Below are 14,188 nucleotides of genomic sequence, written 5' to 3'. Positions count from 1 at the left end.
AAATATGAGTAGGCAATTAATGCAAGAGGAAAACAAATGACCAATAAACAAGAAGCATGACCTCAGTACTAACCAAGGAAATGCTACTTACAACAATAATGACTGGTTGTTTTTAATCCATCTTTTTAGAAAAATAATACTTGATTGATATTAAATCTTGGCTAGCATTAGCACAGTTGGATATTTTTATACACTAATGGTGAAAGGATATATTAATGCAGCCTTTTTGAAGGGAAATTTGATACTACCTATTAAACTATCTTAACAAGTCATTATATTTCTCATCTGTTCTGGAGAATACATATAGAAGTGTTAAAATATATTTTCTTTGCTGTATTATAAATAACTAAAAAAGTTTAAGTGTTCATCACCTAGTAAAAGAATATTATAGTATAGTATATCTATACTATGCATAAATTTTAAAAATTGGTATCTAGACATTCACTTTAATTGACCAATGAATCAAATTGAGTGTTGAAAGCAAACTGCTGAAGTATACAGTATATGATATTTTTTAAATGTGATCAGTATTTTATATGTTTATATTCAAGTAAATATATTGTAAACTGCTTTCAGAAACTACATGAAACTGGGAATTAGTTTAATGGTGGACTTGTATTTTATATTCTTTGGAAAACGAATTGTTAGCTATAATTTGTAATTTTGTTAATTTGTAGATTGTTCTACAGTGTTCTGTTGATTTAGATATTTGAATATTCTACTTCTCTGAATTGTAGTCTAAAAAAACAGCTAGTATCTCTTTCCTATAAGACTGAAAAAATCATTTAGGATATAAATATTTGTATTCATTATTTACTAGTTGTATACTATGGTCTTAAAGTGTATCAAAAGATTTTTGTGTGCGTTATGACAAAAATACAATTTAAAAAATATTTAGAGCTTTTCAGGACCTCTTGTTTGGTCACCTGGGACTGGTGGGTCTACTTCCATGGTAACAGCTGTAACTTAAACTCAGCACTGGGCTTTGGGCATTTCTTTGTGATTGTTTTTGTAACTTGCCCCCATCAGCTGTTTCACACTGCTTCAATTTATAGGTTGGTATAAGAAGATTTTGCAGGTCAAAATATAAGGGCCATTGATATTTCTGGTCTGAAAGAAAAGATACTTTTTCTTGTAGTTTTACATTGTATATATTTTTGCATAATCTGTTTATTGATAAGATCATTTGATTTTTCATACCAATACCAAAAGCTAAAAAGTTTTGTCTCAATTGGTCCTGGTGATGTTTTAATGAATGTCTGAGGAATCTTAAGGGTGAGTCAATGCCTTTTACCTTTAAACTTCACTGCTTACTCAGAAACAGCACAATGTGATATATGACATTTACACATTGACAAATACTTTTCTAAATCTTGTTTTTGTTACTGGTTTTTTTTCCTTATAGAGTCTAGTGCTGGCAGAAAATAGTCCTGGAAAGGATAGTACTGAATATTTTATTATATTTGAGCCTCAGTTACCAGCTTTATCAAGAACATTAGAATCATATATCCTACCATTTGTGTTTTCTGATGGTAAGTATCTAGGAAAACAGAGGATTAAACTCTTTATGTTTGTGGTACTTGAGAAAAACTTGTTTTGCTTTCCATTAATATTGTGCTTATTAGTTATTTAGTCGTGTGATGACATATTTTGGAAAAGTCACAGTTTTAATATTGAAGTAAATTATCTGAATGGTTCTTTTTTTTTTTTTTTAGACGTTAAGAAGCAGCAACAAATGGTAGCATTTGCAAAACAAAAGGATGAGTTATCTAGAGCTATTGGAATGTATAGAACTGTATTTGAAACCAGCAAACAACTTATTGATGAAATGAAGTGTAAGTCATTTTTTTATTCAAAGTTAATAAAAAGTTATGCTTTGGGGAATGGTAAGGCAGAAGATTGAGACCATGGGACACACACGTTTTCTACTTTCCTGGACTACAAGTAAACTGTAGAGCACTGCAGACAGTTAGAATTGATGGTCTGTAGTATTCATTATTTGATCTACTTAACATGAAGTATTCCTCATTTTAAATTAATTTATATCCTACTTACCTACAACAGTTTTAGATTTTTTTGAATTAGAAATCTGAATCTGAAAATTTAAGGCTTTGACGTAACAGTAATGTTTATATCTAGCTCCAGCTTCTGGCAAAAGTATTAGATAACAGTATCCATAATGGGGAATGTATAATTTGATTTTTAGTTTGAGTCATAGAATCGTATGTATTTTACTTAAAACATCTGCAGTATATATCCTGTGGAGTATACAAGGTAGCACACACTGATACAGAAATATGCAACTTATTTTTTAATCAATACGTGGCATGTTTGCTGCAATTCTTAATAATGTTTGTATACTATTAAACAAGGCATTTGCTGAGTTGTGCTCTTATCTCTTTTTTCCATTGTTAGATGTTTTTTCACTATGGTTTTTGGCTTCGTGTTAGTTACATAGTTAAAATTTTGGTCCATTACCAACAAATGTAATATATACTGCCTGAATCAAGTACTCACTGTTGTGTATCTATCCAAGATCAAGCATATTTAAAGGATAATAGGAACTATGTAGAGTAATGAGATAATCATTTGTAACACTAAAAATTGTTTTTATAAAGTCTTACTTGCTTATTGGAACATTATGCAATTATGTATAAATTATATATAGTCACAGATTAGGATTAATTTATACAAGATTATTTGGAGTTTTTAGTGTAATATCTCTATTAATTAAAATTTATGGGGGTGACAATTGTTAGTAAAGTTACATAGATTTCAGGTGTACAATTCTGTAATACATTATCTATTTCTCACATTGTGTGTTCACCACCCAGAGTCAGTTCTCTTTCCATCACCATATATTAGACCCCATTTACTAGAGGAAGGTAATATCTCTCTTAACCACATTATTTTTCTTATTTTTGTGTATCAGATCTGAACTTTAATTTTAGACTTTTAGTTTAATTTTGCATTTCTATAATAATCACTTAAAATTTTTCATTTCATTTCAGGTCTGTCATTAAAAGTGAAAAAAATAAGAAATTGAAAATATTTTCAGAAACTATATTTTGGGGTTATTACAAATTGGTGCAATTTTTTTTGTTTACTTGTTTTTAACTTTAGGCCAAGTTGAAGGAGCAAAATTAAAAGAGGCCCAGTTGCGAAATGAACTAAAAACACATAATATTGACATTCCTACCACACAGCAGGTACAGCTTCCAAGTACATGTGAAAGTTTTTGTTTGTTTTTTAATTGTAGTCTATAATTTTTTTTACTATTCATATTTTATTAGGAATGTTATGACCACTACTGTTTGGAGGTACTAAGACATAAATGGATTATAGTCTAGTCACCTACTAGGCATTAAAAGGGGCTAACAAAATGATAGAGTGCTCTTTCCAAATCATTTGCATTTTTATTTCTAATGTAATGACACCAGTAAGTGAAAATAATAATATACCAACTTGAGAACTGAAGAGACTGTGAAAGTTACAACCGTTACATGTGGCAGAGAATATGAGAGAAAGTAACAAAAGACAATAGATATTTTTAAAACCTTAACTTCTTTTAAATAATTCAGTTTCAAAGAGAAGTGCTGTTATAGGTCATGTATTTCGTAACTAAGTTAAAAAAAAATGAGTGAGGTGAAAGCTTTACATTACTGTAACCATATTCTTTTAAAGTGATGCCTGCTTAATAACCTTATGTTCTTGAGTTGTCGAAATTGTTGATTTTTCTCTGCGATCATTATGGAGTGTCTGGTACAATAGTAATTGACTTTATAGTTAAGTTTTCTTTATAAATTACAGGTGCCACACATTGAAGCACTTATGAAAAGAAAATTAACAGAACAGGAAGAACTAAAGAAAAAACCTAGAAGATCATGTACTCTTCCAAACTATACTAAAGGCAGTGCAAATGTTTTGGGAAAGGTTTGTCTTTAAAGCTTTTAAGTGGCAGTATATTTTACTATGTTGTTTTGTTTAAAATGTGTTTTTAAATGACATAATAAAAGTGTCAGTTCCTTTGTACTTTTTAATTTTTTTCAATAAATTACTTGCTTTCATTACTATAACAGGGATTTGGCAGAATTTAAAACCAAAATCCATAATTCTTGTTACTATTGAGGGCCGTGGCAGAAATTTTTAACATGTTAGTTCAGGGTCTATGGTCTACTTAGAGATGCTTTTGTGTCATACAGCTTTGTATGTAGCCAAGACTTTTCCATGTGCCTCATACTTCAGTGAGACAACAGAAGAGAGAGAAAGATTAAAATTTTTCTGAGGCCTTGGTCTAATATTAGAGAGTAAATTCTGGGATGCACCTAGAACTTAAGAAAAAAACCCTAAGAATAAACGAAACACTTTATACACGTTTGCTGCCAGAAGAGTTCCATTTTTCCTTCTCTTCTATTTCTTCCCTCTTTGGTTCTACCTTTTGTCAAATGAATTGTGTTTTCATTTTTATCCTACCGTTACTCAGTCCTGAACATTCTATTTTATAGAAAGTGTTTCTTATAGAACATCTTCAATTTTTAATGGTATGAAGGTTTGTGGCATATAAATGTGTGCTTTACTCGTTAAACTTTTCCATTTAATATACATGTTAGCTTTCTGCTTTTACCTCTTGTTTTAAAATTGAGGAAACAAACCGAGGTACAGATTGATTAAAAATCTTACTCAAGGTTACATAGCAAAAAAGTGGCAGAGCCAGGTCTCAACAGTCTGATTCCAAAGTTTGTGCTGTTTATTACTGTTCTTCATTGCCTTTGTGTACATCATTCTTTCACAACCACTCTGTAAACTTTTTATAGTATTTCTAGCTTTTACATGAGTAAATTGAAGTTCAGACAACTTAAATAACTCATCAATATATAATTAGTAAGAGGCAGAATATAGACATAAACCAAGGTCTCTGTGACTCTGAAGTCCGTGGTAGTTTCTTTATAAGTGGTTCCCTAACATCACAAGCAAACTGCACACTGAAAATAGAGGGTAATCGTTACTCTAAAAGTGTATAGTAGTGTTTACTATCAAAACCATGTTACATTATTATCCAAACCCAAAACATGAAAATTGAAAACTTAAGAGTGTAAATATATAAACTGGAAAACAATATGCTAATTTATAATTTTATAGCTTTAAATTGTTATTCCTCAAAACCAATTTATAGAATTTCTAGAAAGAAGCAGTTCTGTGATTCTAAGCACATTGGTATCTATAATAACCTGGTTTAAGGTACTAATTGTCCACATTCAGTGTTTCATTTGGTACAAAATTCTTGCTCAATATGTAAGATTTTTACCAAAGTATAAAATAAATTTTAGCAGAAGAAATACATTTTTAAGTCTTCCATTCAAATATTTCTCATCAGATGTCTTGAAAATCAGGGGAAAACTTTTGAAATCACATTTTAATGTAGTTTCTCCTCTGTCCTCTCAGAAGTATAAGCCTAACCAGCAAGAGGAAATATTTCAAATCATATTTAATCTTCTTCCTTGGTTCCTTAAAAAAAATTCTTCCTGGCATTTATCCTAAAACTAGGATAAATAAGTGGAATATAGTACGGGACAAGAAGAGATTTATAATGTGTATCTACTTTTAACATTGTGAATACCTCCATTAACTGGGACATTGCTCTCCTAATCGCAATGTCTTGAAATCCCATCTGTGTTCCTTTTTGTTTTAATAAGTGCCATTCATCTCCCATCCCTGAGAAAGAATTAGTAAAATCCATGAAAATGGCTAGGGTGGACTTAAAACTGAAAAAGTAGTTAAAGCTTGAATGAACAAAACATTGTATGTGGTATACAAGGTTTAAAAAAAAAGTTCATGTCTTAGAAAGGATTAAATTTTTGAGAAAGTGAAAAACAATACTGTGTATACTTTTTATCACCTGAAAGTTGAAGGAGAAAGTATAGTGTTAAGGAGTCTAGTGAAAGCTTCCAACCATATCTTCTCCTAGAATTAATTACCCCAGTTAAGATTAGGGTGCTTGTGAACAATACACAAAATGGACACCTGTCCTAACACTTGTGGTCGAAGATAGAATGAGGTCACGTAATTTGATTTGTCTCTGCTAACTCTTCCTTTGCTAGAACTTTTTTTTATCTTGATTTATACGTGCTAGTTTCTCTGCATGTCTGTTTTCTTACCTTTCTTCCACTAACTTCAAGAAAATTGGAAATACAACGGTAGACATGATGTTTCTAACAGTGACACACAACTTTCTCATTGCTAGGACAGGTTTTTTGCCCCCATTTCACATAAGAATGAAGGGTAGATGTGACACCATCACCATTCTGTGCGTGAATGAGATTTTGAAATTGAACACAAAATTTCGACCTTGTTGGACTATAAGCAAGGATGCTTATGCCTAAAGTATTAGTCCTAATCTCCAAAGTAGTCTTACAAGCAGAAGAAATGATTCTTATTTGTGACATTGAGATTTGTTTTCTGAAAGAAATATATAGTATTAGAATAAAATTTCTACTTAGAAGGGTATGCCATGTAATTATATTTATGTTGAATGTTAAAACTCCATTTACTGTATGTGTATATTATTTAAATTTATTTTATGATTACTTAAGACATATACCAATAGTAGAGATATTAAATATGAAAAAATGTATATCATTAGCTGATTATATTCCAAATATTTTTGATTGCTCATTTGCAAATTTACTGGAGTTTAATCTGTGGAACAGTTTTTCCAAAATGTAACAGCAGAATAGACAGTTTAATACTCAAACCAGAGTGATACTTTTTTAATTCATGTGAGTGGTTTTGCTGTTTAGATTTTGGCTTTTAAAATATTTAATATCTCATTTTTATATATTTAGAGTTTTGTGCTTGATTTTTCAAATGGGTTACAGATTGCACACCTGGCACAAATTGAAGATGACAGAGCTGCAGTGGTTATTTCTTGGCATCTGGCGAGTGATATGGATTGTGTTGTCACCCTGACCACTGATGCTGCACGTCGCATCTATGATGAAACCCAAGGTCGTCAGCAGGTGTTACCCCTTGATTCTGTTTATAAGAAGACTCTTCCAGACTGGAAAAGGTTAGAAAAAAGTGGAAGTAATGACTTTTTCTGAAATATCTTTTCTTTTTTTATCAAAGAGCTGAATTTAAAAATGATTTCTCTAAAAGATGCCTAAAACAAACTGTGAAGTGACTCAAATTATCTACACTGTTTTTATCTTCATCTTCATCACAAATGTGTATACTTCATTAAGATCAGTATTACAGTGTATTCAGTTATATACTCTGGCCATGTTTAATTTGCCAATTAAATGTTATTTGTATAGATGACACACATATATGCAGGCACATGCACACACAAACCCAAAGCAAATTTTTGGTTTTTTGCAACAGCTAGTATGGAATGATTTCATTATCATTAACAATATGAAATTGCTTTATTTGGAGTTAGGGTAAAGATACATGTCTTTTGTCCTATTTATATAATGTGAAAATAAGCAGCAATCATTTAGGTAGAGAGGGTCTCTAGTGGAACGGCCAATAGCAAAGTTGAAATGTAAGAGACCATCTAGTTAGGATGTTTTATTCTTATTTTAATATGAATCTAATTTCTTTAAGTAATTATTTCCTCATTTACTTTTCAAAGTATGTTTTTAGGGAATAACCATGCAAACCAATTAGGTATTTTTAATCTAAATTTTAAAATACTTTATGTGTACTCTGATTGTGACTGTTTTTTAAAATTCACTTTAAAAGACTAGAAAAAAATGGTAACAAAAAACAAAAAAAATTAAAATGTATAAGAATATTGACCAGTAATTTTCTCAGATTCCTAAACAAAGCTTTGCAAGGCCTGCAGTTGGATGGGAATAGGGACTTTAAGAAGAATGATAACTCATTAAGAGTCTACTATGTTATTAAACTAACATTTCATTTTGTAATCTAAAAATAGATTAAGGAAACAATTGGAATTTGAACTCATCTATCTGCTTCTAAAGTTTCTCACCCACCTACTCATCAGTATCTATTTTAAACAACATAAGAAATCCTGTTGGATTACAATTACTTTGTTGATAAGGGTAATAATACCTTTTGTGAGAATAATTCTCCAGGAGGGCTTCTCTTATGTCCATAATCCCTGAAGACCAATTTAAGAATCTTCGATTTAGGGAAAGTATGAATTTGGTATTTAGAACTAATGTTTGCTCTAGAAACTAGTTATCCTCTCTATTTCTGGTATTATACCTCTCATTGGGATTGCGTTAACTAGCTTCTAGAGCCATACCTACCCTCCACCACTCCTACCTTCAAGATTTTGTAAAAGCTATACTATGTGGAAGGGAAAGGCCCTGACACCCCAGTCAGCTTCCATCTCTTGGATCCCATTGTTACCTCCGGGCTTCAGTTGCTCATTACACTGTGTGGGAAGGACAGAGAGCCAAGTACTGAGCTACCTCTCCCACTTGTGTCTCAGTCTTGGTCCTTACCCGCCATCCCTCCATTCTGTTGCCCCTCGCCCTATGACACAGTCATATCTTTGGCATCCTCTTTTAGGGTCAGCTTTAGAGGCTGCTTTTCTCCTTTCCTTGTCAAACTAAACAGCTAGTTTATATTAATTTTATAAACTAATTGAGGGTAGTACAGAAAAAACTAAGTAGATATTTTTATATGGTAAATACTGTTTTCATTTCAGAGCACGATAGTTAATCATTCAGGAGTTTCACTTGTGGATAAGGAATTGATTAAATGATCACAATAATATGTGATATATGCATGTTTTTCATATTTTGTATTTTTTAATTAAAAAGTTGTATGTGTTTTAATACTTTTTTAAAATTTCTTTTCATTCAGACCTCTACCTCATTACCGAAATGGAAAGTTATTTTTTAGACCCATTGGAGATCCAGTCTTTGCCCGAAATTTGTTAACATTTCCAGATAACGTAGAACATTGTGAAACAGGTAAAGAAAACTGCAGTGACTTTATATAGATGTTATGTTTGTGATCCACATATATAAATTACTGTTTATGGAATTTGTTATTTAATGTATAAGTGATAGTTTTATTGATACTTAATTCTCTTTTTTTTCCTGTTAGAGGAAAGTGTTGAATAAAATCCTAATGTTAGCAGTCTTTTGTAAGAAAAATTTGAAATGTGTTCATATTTTAGTATGACCAAAAACAATGTCCTAATTTAAAAAATATATTTATTGAATGTTTTAGTATTTGGTATGCTGTTAGGAGACACGATTATTTTGGATAATTTGGATGCTGCCAATCATTACAGGAAAGAGGTATGTATTTGAATTCTTTTTTAATTTTAGGTCTAACTTTATGTATATATTTTTAATTTGATGTATTAGAGACCTATATAGAAGTAATTTCATTATGATACATGTGCAAATAACTATGTAACTTATCAAAACCAATTTAAATCCTACATGTTGAAAAGCAACATAAAATTGGGTAAAATATATGAATGAATGGGACCAACATGCAAATTAAAATGAAACGTGTTTCTGGGCTATGAAATTATCAAAGACTCAAAACTGATGTCTGTCATTGATGATGGTATTGGAAAAAAGCTTACTCTCAGATAATGTTGGTGGAAATGTAACTTTATGTAGCCTTTGTTTATTAGTTGTTAGAGCTGCCGTAACAAAGTACCACAGACTGGGTAGCTTAAACAATAGAAATTTGTTGTGTCTCAGTTCCGAAGGCTTGAAATCCAATTCAAAGTGTGGATAAGGTTGATGCTTTTTGAGGGCTGTGAGAGAAGGATGTGTTCCAGACCTCTGTCCTTGGCTTGCAGATGGTCATATTCTTCTGTTCACATCTGTGTGTAACTATGTCCCTTCTTATAAGGATACAACTCATTTGTTTAGGGGCCAACCTAATTACCATATTTTAACTTGATTACTTCTGTAAATACCCTGTTTTCAAATGAGGTCACATTCTGAGGAATTGCCGGTTAGGACTCCAATGTATAAATTTTGAAGGGCACAATTCAACCCATAACACCTTTGAAGGCACATTTTGGCAATAGAAATGTTTCAGTCCTCTATTACATAACAAACACTCAAAAGTTAGTGGCTTCAAACATAACGGCATATTAGTGCTCATATCTCTGTGGGTTTCTCCAAGTAGTGTTAGCTAGTTGCAGTGTTGGCTAGTTGCATTTGGGATGGTGGAAGCTGCAAAATGCCCGCTCACTCACACAGCTGGCAGTTCGTTGCCATCTGGGAATTCGGCTGGAGTAAGCCAGAAGCTGAGCTGGCATAGTCTGCTGGGGCCATTGTTCTCACACACACCCCAGCCCCAGGGTACTGTGAGATAATGCTATTAATATTTTAAAAATCCTTTTGTCTACCTAGAGGATCTAGGAAGCAGTGCCTTAAATCTGAGTTCTTAACAAAGAGACATCCTTGACTTGATTTTGACTCACAGACATTTTACTGGCTGTGCATTGGATCTCTCCATTTCTTTTTCAAGAACATTTTGTTTGCCGAACAGGCCAGGGATGAAAAACAGTTTTTCTACCCAGCAAGTCCTGGGTTAGAAATATTTCCTTGAAATTAGTTCCTTTCTTAGTTTATCTTCCACTCATACTGGCTAGTTGATTCTGGCTGCTGGCTAGACACTCAGCTGGGACTGTAGGCTGGCAGACTTGCATCTCTCCATATGAGCCTCTCCACGTGACTACTTGGGCTTTTTCAAAATGGCATCTGGGTTCCAAAAAGAGGTGTTCCAAGCAGTGAAGATGGAAGCTTCTGGTCTCTTAAGTCCCAGTCTTGGAAAATACATTTGTTTGGTTGGTCAAAATTTGGCTAGCCCAGATCCAGGGGGAGGGTGGGGGGTTGGGAAAATGGGAATAGACTCTCCCTTCTCCATGAGAGAAGGAGCAAACATTTGCAACAATCTTTATGCCATCACAGGATATTAAAATAATTTACTTTATGGACATACTCCCACAAGTTTAGGAAGAGAGGTGTACAAGAATATTCATGTGAGTATTAAAGAATTTTTAATGGGAAACTTTGGAAACAGTTTAAATATCCATCAGTCTGGATTAGAGAACTTCACTGTAGTAATTTATACAGTTGAGTAGTGTGTAGCTATTTTAAAAAATGTAATAGATTTATAAGTCCTAGCAAGGAAGATGTACAAAACATATTTTGTGTAAAAGTTGCAAAATTATAATGTATAAGATAATGCCCTTTTAAAAAATAAGGTTATGTACTTTAAACAAACTGGAAGAATATGTTGTATATTTTTAGATACATTAAGAAGGATAATCACTTCTATATTACTTTTAAATTTTGCTTAAAAAAGAAATATACTCTGAAGTAGGGTCTTTCAGAGAGGGCTATTGTAAAGATTGAATAAAATAATACTTGTAAAGCATTAAGCAAAAAGCCTAGGTATGGTAAAACTTCAGTAAAGTAAGTTCTCTTTGGATCTGTGATCCAAAGATCTTGAATTCTTTGATACACAAGAAGTAATTAAATTTAATAAGCATTGTATTAGGGGCTTAGAAATGCTGGGTGATAAGCATGTATGGAAAACACAGGTTTGCAAATTATTATAACTGAAAATGAGTAAGAATGTTTGTAATTATGTAGAAAAGTAAACAGTTTAAAATATGAGCCAGTATCTATAAACATTGTATTCTAGAATTGTGGGTACCTTGGAGACTATCAACTCTCGCTTTCTAAATGAAAAACTTTACACTCAAAACAAATAATGTAAGAAAAAAAAACAAATAATGTACCAAACCACACTACTGATTCATGGCAGAACTAGAACTAGTCAGAGCAGTTTTTCTTTGGGTCTAGTTAAGAAGAAATAATAAAAGTATCTTAAATTTAGGAGAGCTAAATTAGTGAGATTATTGAGAATTGTACAACTAGTTGGGGATTAGTATTTGGCATCTTCATGAATGATTCCTTGTGAATCTAATAATGGCTATAATATACCAGAAAATAGTTGTGAATGGGGGACTTGCTATATTCTGGTAGTGATTAGCATATTTATATGTTCTGAATTACAGAACAGATACCATACCTATTAAATGTAATGACACCATGGAATCCATTAGAAGATGAGAAACTTACTAGTGAGGATAGAATTAACAAATTGGGTAATAACTAAAAGACTCTCGTTAGTTCAATCAGATATTTGCACACCCACCGTGTATGAGACAGCGGTATGCTATTAAATGTTGAACATCTGGCTCTCTGGGGTGTGTTGTGGTGGGACCCTAGTTTGTGGTTTTGCCAGTCCCATGGTGTAAATACTCGTATCATGACTGATTTCCAGCTCCTATGTGCAGTAATTGAACGAGGCATTCAGGAAACCTGGCTCTCATGACCCAGTAAATGCTGCCTCCAGCACACTACTAGGCAGAATGCTAATAAAAAAAGTATTAAATTGTTTTCCTAGAGAATTCATCAATATAAACAAATTGGCCCTCGTGTCTGTTTGCAGCCTGCACGTATAATACTTGGATGGTCTGAAAAAAACTCAAGATAAACATTTGGTTTCATATGGTGCTGGACTGATAGTATCCTTACGTATCTGATCAGAGGAAACATAGATGCTCTCTGAATTCACCTTTATCTTAGTACTGAAAAAATTTCCATGTTGAACATAAGACCAAATATTTTTATGTATGTTTAATATAGTTTAAGAAATGAAATTGTTGAAAATGATGAAAGAGCAAGTCAATTTAAAAATCAAATAGAGCTTCTAAAAATTTAACAAAATAATAAATACTCACTGGACAGGTTTAACAGCTTAAGAGAGAATTAGTCAATTTGGAAATAGGTAAGAAAAATTATACAGACTGCGGCCTAGAGAGAAGGAATGTAAGAGAGAGGTTGAGAGTTTTGGGGATAGAATAAGAAAAATCTCAACAGAAGTCTAATCATAGTGCCAAGAGAAGAGGGAGAGGAGGATCATAGGCAACAATATTTGAAACACTAATGGCTGAAAACTCTAGAACTGAAGAAACACACCAATAGATAACTTCAAAAAATGTAATAGAGTATATGTGACAAAAGCAGGTGCAGTACATGTTCCTCATAGTTGGTATAGCACATACTGATTTTTTTGCTTCTGAAGTTTTGGATGAAGTCATATAATTCCAACAATTAAATATTGTTTTAAAGCTCTTCTGAGGAAAAGGTTTTTATGGCATTTCCTTGGTAACATTGTTAGGTTTCAGTAGTCTTTGTTACTGTTTTCTCTTCCTAAATTCTTCATGCCATTTATCCTACTTCAACCCCTTGTTTATTCCACCCCTTACAAATTCCTATAGCAGTTGTGAATAGGTATTTCCCAGAGCTGTAGGGCTGTTGTTCACTCACTGAATTTACAAAAGCTGTCATCTTTTTAGTCCTAATAGAGTACTTAGTAGGATAGAATCATAAGATTGGAGGTTACTTTGAGCATTGAAAAACTATCCCAAAAAATGTTGTTTGCAGAATTGTTGTAAAAGGGGGAGCCAAGCTGTCCTTTCTGCCTGAGGCTTGTAACTCATGTTGTCAATCTGTTAAGAGAGAATAGACAGTCTGTAAATTTGAGTATGTTTGTTATTTAAGATGGTATTAAATCCTTAAAAACATTGCCTGAATCCTGATAATGGATAGTTTGTGAATCTAGTTTGTATTTTTAATGTTTACTTTTAGAAAACATATAAATCCAAACCAAAACTGAGAAAGTACGGTATTGTTCGTTTTACTAAAAGATTAATTTTACCAAAGAATTCACAGGTTTTCTTCAAATAGGCATCTTATTACATTAAAATTTTTTCTAAATATCCAATTTGATGGAGAAACATTTGTGAAGTACCCCTAGAATTATATTAAAAGAGTAACTACTAGTTAAGGTTTTTCTATTACATGACCTATTATTACTTTAACATTTTAAAAATATCAGGTTTTATTTAATCTTTTAGTTTTATAATTCAGAGACTATTTAACCTTCGATATTAGATCGGTATAGGTATTTTTATGTGTCAAATTATAATGTTCTTCAGTTGTTTTTAATCTGTGTATTCTGTATCATTGGGTGGATGTGCCATTATGTAACTTACTGAAACATGTTTTATATTTTTCATTATTAAAACAGTGTTTCAGGGCACATTGTTCACATCTGTGATTATTTTTTCAGAATAAATTCTTAGAAGTGGAATTGCTCG

The 14,188-nt window shown here is 32.2% G+C and overlaps 1 protein-coding gene across 1 annotated transcript in view; it reads left to right on the top strand.

The window, feature by feature from the left end:
* SMCHD1 (structural maintenance of chromosomes flexible hinge domain containing 1) overlaps window positions 1–14,188 on the top strand; it is a 146,036-nt gene that overhangs the window by 112,562 nt on the left and 19,286 nt on the right. The window contains exons 38-44 of the mRNA XM_033087399.1: window positions 1,406–1,532; window positions 1,716–1,835; window positions 3,124–3,209; window positions 3,811–3,933; window positions 6,876–7,066; window positions 8,839–8,948; window positions 9,211–9,281. Of these exons, the coding sequence (XP_032943290.1) occupies window positions 1,406–1,532; window positions 1,716–1,835; window positions 3,124–3,209; window positions 3,811–3,933; window positions 6,876–7,066; window positions 8,839–8,948; window positions 9,211–9,281 (828 nt within the window). The remainder of the gene's footprint in view (window positions 1–1,405; window positions 1,533–1,715; window positions 1,836–3,123; window positions 3,210–3,810; window positions 3,934–6,875; window positions 7,067–8,838; window positions 8,949–9,210; window positions 9,282–14,188) is intronic.

The sequence above is a fragment of the Rhinolophus ferrumequinum genome, chromosome 19 (genome assembly GCF_004115265.2).
Source record: "Rhinolophus ferrumequinum isolate MPI-CBG mRhiFer1 chromosome 19, mRhiFer1_v1.p, whole genome shotgun sequence".
NCBI classification, from domain to species: Eukaryota; Metazoa; Chordata; class Mammalia; order Chiroptera; family Rhinolophidae; genus Rhinolophus; species Rhinolophus ferrumequinum.
Note: the sequence above shows the minus strand (reverse complement) of the source record. Positions and strands in the feature narration are given on the sequence as shown.